The sequence below is a fragment of the Eriocheir sinensis genome, unplaced genomic scaffold (assembly GCF_024679095.1).
Source record: "Eriocheir sinensis breed Jianghai 21 unplaced genomic scaffold, ASM2467909v1 Scaffold665, whole genome shotgun sequence".
Lineage (NCBI taxonomy): Eukaryota > Metazoa > Arthropoda > Malacostraca > Decapoda > Varunidae > Eriocheir > Eriocheir sinensis.
In genome coordinates, this window is record NW_026112015.1 from 54788 (window position 1) to 69191 (window position 14404).

Consider the following 14404-nt stretch of genomic DNA (forward strand, 5'->3'; position numbering starts at 1 on the left):
GTGCTGGTGGCCGGGACTCAGGTGGAGAGCTCCGGGGTACCGGGGCTGAAGGTGTTCCCGGAGGTTGACTCCTCGTGTGCAGCAGCGGTGAGAGCCGCTATCGAAGAATACCGTGTTCTTTACGAGGGACAACTTAAAGAACCACCGAAGATGACTGATCCAATGATGACCAGCTCAGGAATAGCCTTTAACGACACCATTAAGACGATAGAAAGGAAAGTCTTTAATAATACCGATGAAACGGGGCAAGAAACCGGAAAAAAAGACAGTTGTTGAGAAGACGACAGAAATTGACGTAAAACCCAACGGAACTGTATCAAAGACTTCGGAAACCACGATTGATGTAGATGAGGACGGTAAACAACGGGGTGAAAAATCTGTGACCGAGAGTGAAACAGTGAAAACCGAATCAAAACGAACAGAGCAAAGAAAAGAGATTGTGCCCAGCAATATAACGAATGAAGTTGTTGTGAAAGAGAAGGAAGAACTTCTACCTTCACAGGATAGTACGAAAGTGACATCTGTGGAGGAGAGGAATGTTACAGAGAAGTATGATGGACTTCATGAGGCAGAACGAACAGAGCAAAGAAAGGAGATTCTGCCCAGCAATATAACGAATGATGTTGTTGTGAAAGAGAAAGAAGAACTTCTACCTTCACAGGAAAGCACGAAAGTGACATCTGTGGAGGAGAGGAATGTTACAGAGAAGGATTATGGACTTCATGAGGCAGAACGAACAGAGCAAAGAAATGAGATTCTGCCCAGCAATATAAGGAATGAAATTGTTGTGAAAGAGAAAGAAGAACTTCTACCTTCACAGGAAAGCACGAAAGTGACATCTGTGGAGAAGAAGAATATTACAGAGAAGAGTGATGGAAAAGATGTCGAGAAAGAAACTGTAATTCAAAAAGAAGTCGAAAAGAATGTGTGTAATAGCGACATCAAAGAGGCTCGTAACGAAAAACATCTTAATGAAACAATTGAAGACTTGAAACACCAAGTTGATGACGTGAAAAACAAGATGAAGGAAGAAAAAGCAAAGGCTGAAGAAACAAATACTACGCCTATCACTCAGGACGGTAAAGTCGTTGAAAAGACAGTCCCTGCTGTGACGCCGGCGAAGGTTGTTAGAAAGGATGTGCCCTCGGTGGGAGAAGGAAAAGACTCCGTTGTGACTCGAGCTGTTAAACCCGTTACCCTTTCGGTGGTAGCAGAAAAGGTCCCCGTTGTGACAAATCAGACCGTTGCTGAAAAGATTCCCTCTACGCTGACGGAAGAAAAACTCCCCGTTGTGACAAAGGAGAAGGTTGTTGAGCAGGCTGCCCCCTCGGTGGCACAGGAGATCGTAAGTGTCTCTAAGGAGCAAGCAGAACTTCCTCTCGCGGCAGAGGAGAAGAAGGTTATTGAAAAGATTATCCCCTCGGTGACAGAAGGAAAAGTTCCGGTATTCCTTCAACAGGAGGTTGTTGAAAAAGTTGCCCCTTCGACGACAGAAGAAAAAGTTCCTGTTGTGACACAAGAAAGGGTTATTGAGCAGAATGTCCCACAAGAAAGGGTTATTGAACAGTCTGTCCCACAAGAAAGGGTTACTGAAAGGGCTGTCCCACAAGAAAGGACTATTGAACAGGCCGCCCCTACGGCGACAGAAGAAACAGTTCCTGTTGTGACATTAGAAAGGGTTATTGAACAGAATGTCCCACAAGAAAGGGTTATTGAACAGAATGCCCTACAAGAAAGGGTTATTGAACAGAATGCCCCACAAGAAAGGGTTATTGAACAGCAGGCCCCACAAGAAAGGGTTAATGAACAGAATGCCCCACAAGAAAGGGTTATTGAACAGAACGCCCCACAAGAAAGGGTTATTGAGCAGAATGCCCCACAAGAAAGGGTTATTGAACAGAATGCCCCTCAAGAAAGGGTTATTGAACAGAATGCCCCACAAGAAAGGGTTATTGAACAGCAGGCCCCACAAGAAAGGGTTAATGAACAGAATGCCCCACAAGAAAGGGTTATTGAACAGAACGCCCCACAAGAAAGGGTTATTGAGCAGAATGCCCCACAAGAAAGGGTTATTGAACAGAATGCCCCTCAAGAAAGGGTTATTGAACAGAATGCCCCACAAGAAAGGGTTATTGAACAGAATGCCCCACAAGAAAGGGTTATTGAACAGAATGCCCCTCAAGAAAGGGTTATTGAACAGAATGCCCCACAAGAAAGGGTTATTGAGCAGAATGCCCCACAAGAAAGGGTTATTGAACAGAATGCCCCTCAAGAAAGGGTTATTGAACAGAATGCCCCACAAGAAAGGGTTATTGAACAGCAGGCCCCACAAGAAAGGGTTATTGAAAGGGTTGCCCCACAAGAAAGGGATTTTGAACAGAATGCCCCACAAGAAAAGGTTACTGAACAGAATGTTCCACAAGGAAGGGTTATTGAAAGGGTTGCCCCACAAGAAAGGGCTATTGAACAGGCTGCCCCTACGGCGACAGAAGGAAAAGTTCCTGTTGTGATAAAAAAAAAGGTTACTGAACAGGCTGCCCCTTCGGTTACAGAAGAGATTGTCACTGTTTCTAAAGAGAAAGAAGAAGCCCCTGTTGTAACAGAGGAAAAGGTTCCCGCTGTGAGAAATGAGACAGTTATTGAAAAGATTACTCCTTCCGTAACAGAAGAAAGAGTTGTCAATCAACGGAAGGTTGTTTCTTACGAAGATGCTACAGAAAATCAGGAAAATCAAGTTACTGGAGATGAAGAAACGGACAAAACTGAATTGAAGTTTATCATCACCATACAAGAGAGAATAGTCCGTGAACAGACAGTCTCGATCATACCCGTGATGGACAAGGACGCCAACACAAGAAGGAATGGAAAAGTGGCGAAGAAACAACTGAAAAGAATAATGAAGAAGGTGGCCCGCGCCGTACGGGAAGAATTAAGCAAGGAACACAAGACAGCGGGGGAGGGACAGTAGCAGGAGAAGCTGTAACCAGTGTGAGGGAACAGGCTGCCACTCTCCACCAAACCGACAGCCACCACCACCAAAATGTCCCCTCAACACCCAGCTGCTTGCGATGGGATCCCTAAGAAAGTGTTCCATATTTTCTTGTCTTTTCTTATCTATCTATCTTACTATGGTGTACATTGTAGTATAAACACTTACACTTTGCGTTCCTATGGAAACCCGGTGTAAGCTCTTTCCAACAGACTGAAGCAACTCTTTTTGAGATAGGAGGAGAAGGAGGAGGAGGAGGAGGGGAGGGGGCGGAAGAGAACGATTTAAAATAAGAAAGAAATGAGAAAATAATAATATAAATAAGAGTAAGACTAAATAAAGGAGGAGGAGGAGGAGGAGGAGAAGCACGAAGAGGAGGAAAGGAAAGAGAACGATGAAAGAGATGAATGTGGGTGGAAGAGAGAGAGAGAGAGAGAGAGAGAGAGAGAGAGAGAGAGAGAGAGAGAGAGAGAGAGAGAGAGAGAGAGAGAGAGAGAGAGAGAGAGAGAGAGAGAGAGAGAGAGAGAGAGAGAGAGAGAGAGAGAGAGAGAGAGAAGGAATTATCAAGTAACTAAGACAGAGAGAGCAATATAGATGGAAGAGAGAGAGAGAGAGAGAGAGAGAGAGAGAGAGAGAGAGAGAGAGAGAGAGAGAGAGAGAGAGAGAGAGAGAGAGAGAGAGAGAGAGAGAGAGAGAGAGAGAGAGAGAGAGAGAGAGGACGAGACATTAGCTTTTTTCTTTCTATGCTTATCTCATCAAACCTAACGATTCCTCCTCCTCCTCCTCCTCCTTCTTTTCTTTTCTTCTTTTCTCGTTTTCTAGTCTTGTTTTCTTGTTTCTTCTTATTTTTACTTTTTGCGTCGTCCTAAGATAATATAGATATTTTGTTATTGAATTTTCTGTGATTGAATATATATTTCCTTTTCCTCTTCTTGTGTCATTCTGTTTACTTTCTTGGCCATTGTTTGAAGAATATCTTTATCTTGGCTCTTGGATATTCTGAGTTTAAATATTATATCATTAGGTTCCATCATTACTAATCGGCTTATGTGTTCGGAACAAAGAGATCAGAAAATACGTGGGAATCTTACTTGACTCGCAATCATTGGTTTCGGAATTTTTTTTGAATGTTAAGGAGATTAGATAAATGAAATAAATGGAATATCAAGGTGAAAACAAAATAGAAAAAAATCTTGCAACATTCTGCTTCCACACGAAAAATGATATAGAAAAAAAAGCTATTATAATTTATGCTTTTCCTTTCTCATGATAATAATAATAATAATAATAATAATAATAATAATAATAATAATAATAATAATAATAATAATAATAATAATAATAATAATAAATTATATAGAAAAATGATATAAAAAATGCTATAGAAAAAAATGATATAGAAAAATGTAAAAATATAAAAATGATATAGAAAAATTATATATAAAAAAAATCTTTTATAATTTATGCTTTTCCTTTCTCATGATAATCTATGCATATTTTTGTTTGCTGTTTTTATAAGCGTTTACGTTTTAGCATATAGTTTATTATTCATCCGCAAGAACAATGCATAAATATTCATATCTTGAGAACTAGTGTAAACATTTTTTTTGCGTTATGATTGTGTTAGAAAAAATTACTCAACGTTTACACATCTACGATTCACGAATTTCAATTGTTACTTTTCTTTTCTGTTTTCATTTTTTATTCTGCTGATTGGGTGCATGGGATACCTGTCTGGCTCGAGGGACTCCTGATTTATGTAGGTCTTCAGTACGTCAGGGGAGCATCGTGTTGTGATTGGTGCTCGGGTCTGTATACTTTGGGAAGCCGGCACGTGACTGGCTTAGAGGGTTGCTTATCAGTCAATCGGAGAATATGATTGGCTGGAAACCTGTTGACGGCCATAGCAGGCTTAAGATGGTAATAGTGTCCACGTGTGTGTCTGTGTGTGTGTGTGTTTGTGTGTTTGTCTGTGTGTGTGTGTGTGTGTGTGTGTGTGTGTGTGTGTGTGTGTGTGTGTGTGTGTGTGTGTGTGTGTGTGTGTGTGTGTGTTGTTCAGCTTTACGATTCTTGCTGTTTATTGCGTGTGTGTTTTTGTTTGTTTGTTTCAGATTAAGGTTTGAGAATTAAAATTTGAGATTCAGATGTTTTCTGGTGTTAACGAAAAACCTGTCAGACATTCGTTATGACTTTATCATTGTGTTATTATATTGTTAGAAGATTCAAAGGTCAAAGATAGAAGTTAAGTTGTACGCACTTTTTTTTATTATATATGAAAAGAAACACACACACACACACACACACACACACACACACACACACACACACACACACACACACACACACACACACACATATTCACATATACATGACCTCACATACACCCACACACCCACACACACAGAAACATAAAGCGTGTCAGAATAATAACTATGAATCCTTGTTTTATTATGTATGTATTTTTTGAACTGTTAAATGTCACGTCAGCTGGGAAAACATCCGCTTAGCATTATGATATATTAGTTAGTCTCTTGTTTTTCATGGCATATGTCAGAGAGAGAGAGAGAGAGAGAGAGAGAGAGAGAGAGAGAGAGAGAGAGAGAGAGAGAGAGAGAGGGAGCGCACATATTCTCCTTTGCATAATGGTAAATAGACTCCCTATAATCCTGTTTGCGTCTTGGGTTGATGTCTCGTCAACTGTATGAGTACCTGCTCAGCTCTGTTAACGCCTGGGCAGTACTCGCAGCTCCTAGGAAGGTAATGGTTGTTGTAGTTGTGGTCGTGCCGGTGGAGGTGGTGGTGGTGGTGGTTGAGATTAGGTTTCATTTATAAAGTTGTCGTTCTTCAAGTATTATCTTGTAATGGATGCTATTGTTTTGACGGTATTTATAGTGAGCACATCAGAAGTCAGAAGTAAATCGTAATGATACAAGATCATGGAGTTTGATATTATATTCGAGAGATATTACTGCTTCTGTTGCTTCCATAGCTTTAAACCTTACACGTTACATATATATTTCTTTCCTCATAGTATTTGTAATTTATCTTATTAATAACAAGACTGGGACATGGAAAAATGTATATGTAATTGCTTATGCTTTCATCTTCTAACTGATTTATATGAAAATATTTTTTTCTCTATATGATTGACTCGTTTTTCTACATTTCTTGTTTTTTACACCGTATTATTTTTTTCCAGCGATCTATGCAAGTATGGTTCTAAACTACATTCATTGAGTCAAACAGTCTATTTATACTGGATATTAAATACCTACTTGCTTTGTCATCCCCATATTTTCTTGAAACATTACTCCCAAGAGTTTTGTCATCAGAAATATAGATTATTAATGAAATGTGACTGTCTCGATCCGTAGAGTTGTGTTAAATATGAAAATCATTTGTAATCATTCCACGCATTTGGGAATAGGGAGGAAAATGAAAGTGATAGATGTGTAGATAGTTGTATTTAAAGAAAGATAGGTCGGTAGATAGATAGATGGATAATAGATAGATAGATAGATAAACAGACATACACAGACAGACAGACACAGACAGAGAGACAGGCAGAGCATTGAAGATAAAAGAATCTGGAAAATAATGGTGAACGATGGGAGGTGAACGAAGTTAGGAAGGAAGGAAGGAAGAGTGAGGAGACGCATCATAAGGAGGGGAAGATGGGATGACAGAGGGGAAGGAAGAAGGGAAGTGGACGTCGGCAAATAGAACAGTGATGCAGGACGGGCGGCGGCGCAGTAGAATAGAATCGAGTCGGATATAAAACCAAGAAATGAAGATGGAAAAATTAAAGCAGCCGACCACCACATGCCAGAGCTGAGAGAGGGACGGCAAGCAATTTCATTTATACACATCATTTTTTCTCCATTTTGTTTCATCCTTCCTCCTCCGTTTCGTCATTTTTTATATATATTTTCCTTTAACCTTTTCTCCTTTTTCCTTTCTTTTTTTCTTCTTTATATAATTATTTCTACATGATATTTTTTCTTTCCCTTTTGTTTCAACTTTCCTCTTCAGTATCGCCTTTTTTTATAGATTTTTTTCTTTTTCTTTTTTCTTTTCTACTTTTCTCTACACGATTTTGTTTTTCTCTTCCCCTTCAGTAGCGTTCTTTTTATATATAATATTTCTGTTTCTCCTGTTATCCCTTTTTTATTTTATTTTTTTCTCTCTTTATATCCTTATTTCTACGCATCTTTTTATATCTTCCCTTTTGTTATTTATTTTATATGCGTGTTATCCAGATCCAGACTCCCCTCCAGCCTCGCCCTTGTTATAAACTTTCTCTTTTCTTTTTCCTTTCCTTTTTTCTTTTTTATATACCTTATTTCTACGCATCTTTTTATATCTTCCCTTTTGTTATTCTTTATATGCGTGTTATCCAGATCCAGACTCCCCTCCAGCCTCGCCCTTATTTTAAACTTTCTCTTTTCCTTTTCCTTTCCTTTTTTTCTTTTTTATACACCTATTTCAACACGACTTTTTTCTCTGTCCCTTTTGTTTCACCTTTTCTGTTCAGACATGTTCTTTTCATACATACTTTCCTTTCAACAGCTCATTATTTTTCCAGCCCTTCATTTTCAGCAGTTCAGCTTACACGCGCTTCTTAGCCCTCACAAAGGCTTCTAATATCTTGCCTTAGCCGGGAGAGTACTGAACGAGGCATATTATTAATTACTTTTATGCTTGAATAGATGTTAATTATATTCTCGGGATGAGGGAACAAAATGGTGTCGTCGACGGTGATGGTGGTGGTGGTGGTTGTGGTGGTGGTGGTGCTGGATGTAGTGTGCTTTTGGCAGTGTCGTGTTTACTAGGTTGCGCGTTGATGATGGTGGAGGGGAAACTGGAGGTGGATGGGAGGGAGTGGAAGGGAAAGTGGTGGTGGTGGAGGAGGAGTTTGGTGGAGAAAGTGATGGCTCAATTCGCGCGGTGGAGTGAAGGAGAAGTGTTTTGTGGGGTTAAGAAACGAATGACCTTGTCGGGTGATGGAGTGAGAGAGGGGAGTGAGAAGCGGAAGAGGAGGAGGAGGAGGGGGAGAAAGAGGAGGAAGCGAAGACGATGAAGAGGAGAAGGAGGAGACTGCAAAAAGCCTTGTGTGGTGTGTGTGGAAGATAAAATAGTTGGGCTTTGGTGCGTGGTAGAGTTGTTGTTGTTGATGAAGGCGGTGGAGGTGGTGCTCCTTGTGGCGAAGGTAATGGGTAAGTTATGTGGTGGGGAAATTAATGGTAGGGATACGAGGTTGAGAAAGGAATAATTTACTTGACTAATGGAGGAAAGACTGATTTTTCTTCGTGCTGGAGGAGAAAATAAGGATTACATTGTGTGACTGAGGGAGAACTAATGCATTTATTTGGGGGAGAGACGAATGGTGGCCTTTCTCTGCCCAAGGAAATGATAGTGGTGAAGAAACGTAATGTGTGTAATTGGCAGGAGAAGATTTATAAGCAACTGCGGATAGAAGGAGGAACAGGGTGAGAGAGGGGTAAAGATAGGGGAATAATGATTGTAAATAGATTATTGTACAGGGTAGAGAGGGAAGATGGGGTAAGGAGGAAGCGTAGACTGTGTAGAAGGGAGGTGAAGGGCTAAATCGGGTCAGGAGAGGAAAGGGAGAGGGGATAGGTATGAGAATGGACAAGAAGAAGAAGTGAGAAGAAATGCAAGAAAAGATAGGAGAAGAAGAGAAAGAAGGAAAGATAAATGGAAGAGAAAACGGGGTTGAATAGATACGTGGAGATAAGACGACAAGAAATAGAAGTAGTAGTTTCAAAGTGGGAATAGACAGAAAGGATTGGAAAAGATGTGAGAGAGAGAAGAGGGAAGGGACATCAGGAGGAAAATAGCAATACAACAGGAAGACGACAGCAGCGAGTTCGAGGCTGGATAACCATTCTCCCCAAACTACAATTATTCGCTCACGCCTCTCGATTTAAAGGGAAGTCTCACAGCGATCAGTCTTGTTAATTGCGTCGTGAGTGAGTTGTCAGGTGAGGCGAGGAGAGACGGCCAGTTGTGAGGACTTTCCCTTTCGTTTGCCCTCCTATCAAGACCCCATCTACATCACCCAAGTTTATTTTTTTATGTCATTCTCTTCTCTCGTTTTCTCTTCCTTTCCTGTTTCCTTTCTGACTTTCTTCTTCATGAATAAACGTCCCCATCGTCATCACCCAATTTTCCTTTCTTGCGCTCTCTATCTTCCACTACCTTTCCAATTTTCGTTTCTCCTCTCTTCCTCCTCCTCTCTCTCCTTGTCTTCTTCCTTTCCTGTACCCTTTTTGGCTTTCTTCCTCTCGAATTATCCCCTCCATCTTCATCACCTAAGTTTCTTTTTTGTCTATCTCTTTCTTCCCCCTCTCTCTCTCTCTCTTCAACTCCATTTCCAAGTGCCTTTTTTCCCCCATTATCCACCCGGGATCTCCTTCTCTCCCTCTTCCATTCCTATTTCCTTTCTGACCTCCATCTATCACCTTCATCACCCAAGTCTCTCTCTCTCTCTCTCATTTGCACTTCCTTTCCTATTTCCTGTCTGGCTTTCTTGCTCATGAATTACCGCCTCCATCTGCCCTGCCAGCGTCATTATCCCTCATCATCATAGCTAACGAGGAATAACTTGACTCGCCGGAACTTATATGTCTCGGGAGCGGCGTGTTGCCTCCTGAAGCCTTTTATCACACCTAGATTTATCAGGTGATTACGTAATGAGAGAGAGAGAGAGAGAGAGAGAGAGAGAGAGAGAGAGAGAGAGAGAGAGAGAGAGAGAGAGAGAGAGAGAGAGAGAGAGAGAGAGAGAGAGAGAGTGATAGTTCTGACCTGACCTATTTGCAGGGTACGAAGTCTTGTCAAGTCTTTCATGTCACTGCTCTTCGAAATGCTTTACCGAGGTCACTTCAGGGTCTTGACTCGAGGAGGAAGTAGAAGAGGAGGAGGAGGAGGAGGAGAAGAAGAAGGAAGATGATGCTTGCTGCCTGATCCTCTTTCTTTGATTTATCTTGTCCATTTCATTGCTCAACTTCCCGCCATTCATTTCATTTATCCATTCGTCAATTGCCTGATTCATTTATTCATTATTTTATTCACGTCACGCATTTAGTATTTCTTCCCTTTGATCAGTGAAATCGTAGTTCTTATCCAGTTTATTCATATTATCCTCTACCACTCCTCTCCTTCCACTCCCTCACTTCCTCTGTTGTAATTAATGGATTCCCCGGCTTAATGATTCCCCTGTTTTTCACGTCTTTGTCTCCATTATTAATATCCGTACTGCACGTGAGCTCCGCCGCCTTGTTATGACTTATTGACCCGTATAGTGAGCGATTAATTGATGCAGCGGCTCGTCCATTCATCATCTAGCCATCGACGGGGTTCCTGGGGTAGACAGGACGGGGTGGGATGGAGTGGGGCGAGAGAGGCGAGCGAGGCGAGGCATATTCGGGCGGGGAGCGGAACGAGACTTGGCGGTAGACTCGATGCGGTAACTCAGATCTTCCGGGAAAGCATTAATTTTCCATCGCTGTTTCGTAATATCGGCGTCCAGTTATTAGGCAGCAAATCCACAAGGCATTTCAGAGCTCGCGTCCGGCATAACTGACTTTTACAATGCAGTCTTCCACGAATTCTGGACGCGCTGAAATCAATCCTCCATTAATTGAATAATGAACGAAGGGTCTACGATTGTGTGACTTTGGTGGCGTTCAGTGGAGCATTTTCACAACGTTAGATTAGTTTCCTTTATTTGGGTTAGATTTATTGGTTGTGTTTGAGTGAGATGTTTACTTGGGGGTAGCTGGGATGTTTTTTTTTAGCAATTATCTATTAAGAAGGGAAGTTGTTGATGGGTTAATGTGAGTAGAGAGGGGAATGGAAAGGTGAATGATAGGACTAAAGGAAAAGTGAAGTAAAATAAAGTAGAGTTGAATATGGACTTTGAAGGAGTAAGTGAAGGAAAAACACTTGAAACGTACCCCATCAAGGAACTATACCTATCAACACACACACACACACACACACACACACACACACACACACACACACACACACACACACACACACACACACACACGTACATCATCCCTTCCCCTCCCTTCCCCCCCCCTCTTATCCAACACACGCCTTACCCAACACAGGTCCAGACGCTTCGCCCATCACGGGAAACGCCGCGCCACAGTCCGCTACAAATTTTCTCTCCGAACTTTCTTCCACGTCCGGTAATAAATCATACGCAAGGCTTTCACTAAGTTTCCAGAAGTTGTTTTACTACTGCGACAGATGAACGGCTTACCTTCTTATCTTCTTATTTCTCCCCCCTCCCTTCTCTCTTTTTATTTTCCCTCTGACCACGAATGGGAAGGCTGGCAGGGTAGGGGACGGACAGGGAAGGGTAGGGCCAGGGCAGGGGAGGGATAGGCAGGGCGAGACGAGGCTGGATTTGAGTTTATCTTCATTCATCTTCGTCTTGTTTTAGGTCGTCACTTTTAATCACCTCGATCACGCAGCGTCTTCATTCAGTTGACTAGATAAAGGACGCCCAGCTTTTAGAAAGGAAAATAATAATAAGATAGCAAACCCCCAAAAGAAATATGGATCCTTCATTGCCAGAAAGTAGTGGTTGGCATCTTAATTCAGTTGGGTATATAGATAAAGAGAACCGTAGAAAAAATATTGCAATACCAAATAAAAGAGGAAATAAGAAATCTTCTGCTAGAGGAAGCGAACTGCAAAGAACAAACAAACATTAAACGTAATTGGTACAGGCAAAGGGGGTAGAAGCAATAGTTGAAATTCACTGTGAAGGGAGTTGTGGTCAGATTAAGCGTATAATCCCACACCTCAAAAAGCAAACAAAGAAAGCAATCACGAAATAAGGGGAGTAAATGGAGAAAGTTTAATTGTCGAAGGGCAGTAATGGAAATAATGAAGTTTTGGTTGAAGGAAGCACCACCCTACATTATAATTCGCACAGCAAACAAAAGGATAAATTAATCGAAGTTCTTTATACTGTCGAATTGAAATTACCACCATGAAGCTAGAGTTGACGTAAGCAGGAACACAACCCTTCTCGTTTCTCTTCACCTAACACCCCTTTCCCCCCCAACACACACACCTGTCTCGTCCGGCCAGCGCTAATGAGTTTCGAGTACCTGTTTGTCGGGGCGTGGGACTGGTGGGTGGCTGCGAGGCGTCACTTAGGTTTCACAACGACGGCGTGACGGCACAGGGGACGGACGGCTGTCAGGAGGGGGAGTGAAGGGAAGGCAAGCGAGGCGGGTAAGGACGCAGTGGGGAAACATGATGGGCTGTGGGGATGGGACATGGTTGATGGGGTAGACTGAAGGGGAAATGGTGGGCAATAAGAAAGACATGTATTAGAGATGAAGAGGTGAAGGAGTAAACAAAAGGCAATGATACGTAAATAGAAGGGGATGGAAGGAAGAATAAGTTTGGCGTCAGGAAGAAGTTAATAAGAAAAGTTAGAAAAAAAAATTATAAAAGAAAGTAAAAATGAAAATCTGGGCAAGGAAAGGTCGGAAAAACTAGCAAAAAGACAAACGTAAATAGAAGGGGATAGAAGGAAGAATAAGTTTGATGTCAGGAAGAAGTAAATAAGAAAAGTTAGAAAAAAATAACTAATAAGAGATAGTAAAAATGAAAAGCTGGGCAAGGAAAGGTAGAAAAACTAGCAAAAAGAAACAAAAAACGAAAATATAAAAGTAGATTCGAAAAGAAGAGGAAAACAAAGAAGAGCAGAAAGGACAAATAGAAGAAAGCAAAGGCGTATAAAAACAAAAAAAAAGAGAGGAGAATATATAGCATAAAGATAAGACGTAAAATAATAGGAGACAAGTGAGAGGCAGGGAGGCGCAGGTGAAGGGTATAGGGGAACAGAGGAGAGGGAAAGTACCTGGCTGCCTCTCTCCTCATAAAACACCTGTACGTGCCTTGGTTTTCTATTACCCGGATGTTCTTGTTTCCCCGCCTCCTCTTATCACCCAACACGTCCCTTGAGAGTCCTTCCTTCCTTCCTTCTCTCACTACCTGCGCACTTGTCATTTTCCCTGTTGTTGTTGTTGTTGTTGTTGTTTTCTTAACGTACTTTGCTGTTTTAGTGTTTTTTTCCTCGTCATAAAGTAAGTCCTCTTTGTTTCGCTATTTTTTTTCTGGTGCTTCTTTCTCTGCCAATTTTCTATGTTGTTTTCCCTCTTTTTCTGCCCCTTCGCGTTCGTGTCCTTTTCTCTGGTGCTGTTTTTCATTCTCTTTTCTTATCCTTCTTTGCTGTTTTCGTGTTTATTTTTCTTCTTCATTAATTTTATTTTGTTTTTCTCGCTATTACTTTTTCCCTGGGTCTGTTTTATGTTGCTATTCTATGTTGTTTTTCCTGCTTTCTTGCACTTTTGCGGTCGTGTTCCTCCTTTCTCTTCACCAAAATACCTCTTTCTTCCACTGTATCATCTCCTTCATCAATCTGTTTCCCTTCTCTTTCGCTTCCTCCTCCTCCTTTCGTCTTCTTCTTCTTCCTCTTTTTTTCCTTCTCCTTTTCTTCCACACAGTTGTTCGTCTACTCAGCTTTCCCTCTCCTTCTTCGTCCTTGGGTGTAACGGCCCCACCTTTTCCAGTCTACAGCTTTTCTTCACTATCCTTCTTTCCATTTCCAGTAACCTCACTAATTATCCCCCTTCCTTTTCATCGTTTTTTTCTTGTTTGTTCCTACTTGAAGCTTCTTTATATCCCTCTTCTAGCTATTTTATTTTTCCCTTTTGCTTTCCGAATGTCGTATGTTCTTGCACCGTTCCCCTTTCAGATTTAATTTTAGTTTCTTTATCAATATTGGCATTGCTTCCTTTCCTCGTCTTTTTCTTCACTCTCCTTCTATTTTTCCTCCTTATTCTTCGTTCATGCAGTTAGATTTCGTTCCTTTCTCTTCCTTTTCATTCCTTTACGTTCCCTTCGCTTCTCTTCATTTCCCTACCCGTCACATCCCATTGCGTCCCGTCACTTCCCATCCCATTCTGTTCTATCTCTCCCAATCACTTCGCTTAACCCTCCATCCTTATTCTTCTTTCATGCAGTTAAATTTAGTTCCTTTCTCTTCCTTTTCATTCCTTTACGTTCCCTTCGCTTCTCTTCATTTCCCTACCCGTCACATCCCATTGCGTCCCGTCACTTCCCATCCCATTCTGTTTTATCTCTCCCAATCACTTCGCTTAACCCTCCATCCTTCAGGCTCTCCCTCCTGAACCCGAGATCTTTACATTCTGCATCTTAATCCAATTACTCCTCGTGTCCCTTTTCCGGAGACCCTTGTTATTCCTTTTCCCTTGCCCGCGCTATCTTCAGCATCTCATATCTTTTTCGTTTTAGGATTTGCTACTAGGATTTTTTTTTTTTTACCAACTTCGTCTT

General features: G+C 41.5%; 1 protein-coding gene across 1 annotated transcript; it reads left to right on the plus strand.

Annotated features, from left to right (window-relative positions):
* Positions 1-235: 235 nt before the first annotated feature.
* LOC126993744 (titin-like) lies at positions 236-3127 on the plus strand. Its single transcript, XM_050852917.1, has 2 exons — positions 236-1555; positions 2399-3127. The coding sequence occupies exons 1-2, from the start codon at positions 236-238 to the stop codon at positions 2966-2968; spliced, it is 1890 nt and encodes a 629-aa protein (XP_050708874.1). The 3' UTR covers positions 2969-3127.
* Positions 3128-14404: the final 11277 nt, after the last annotated feature.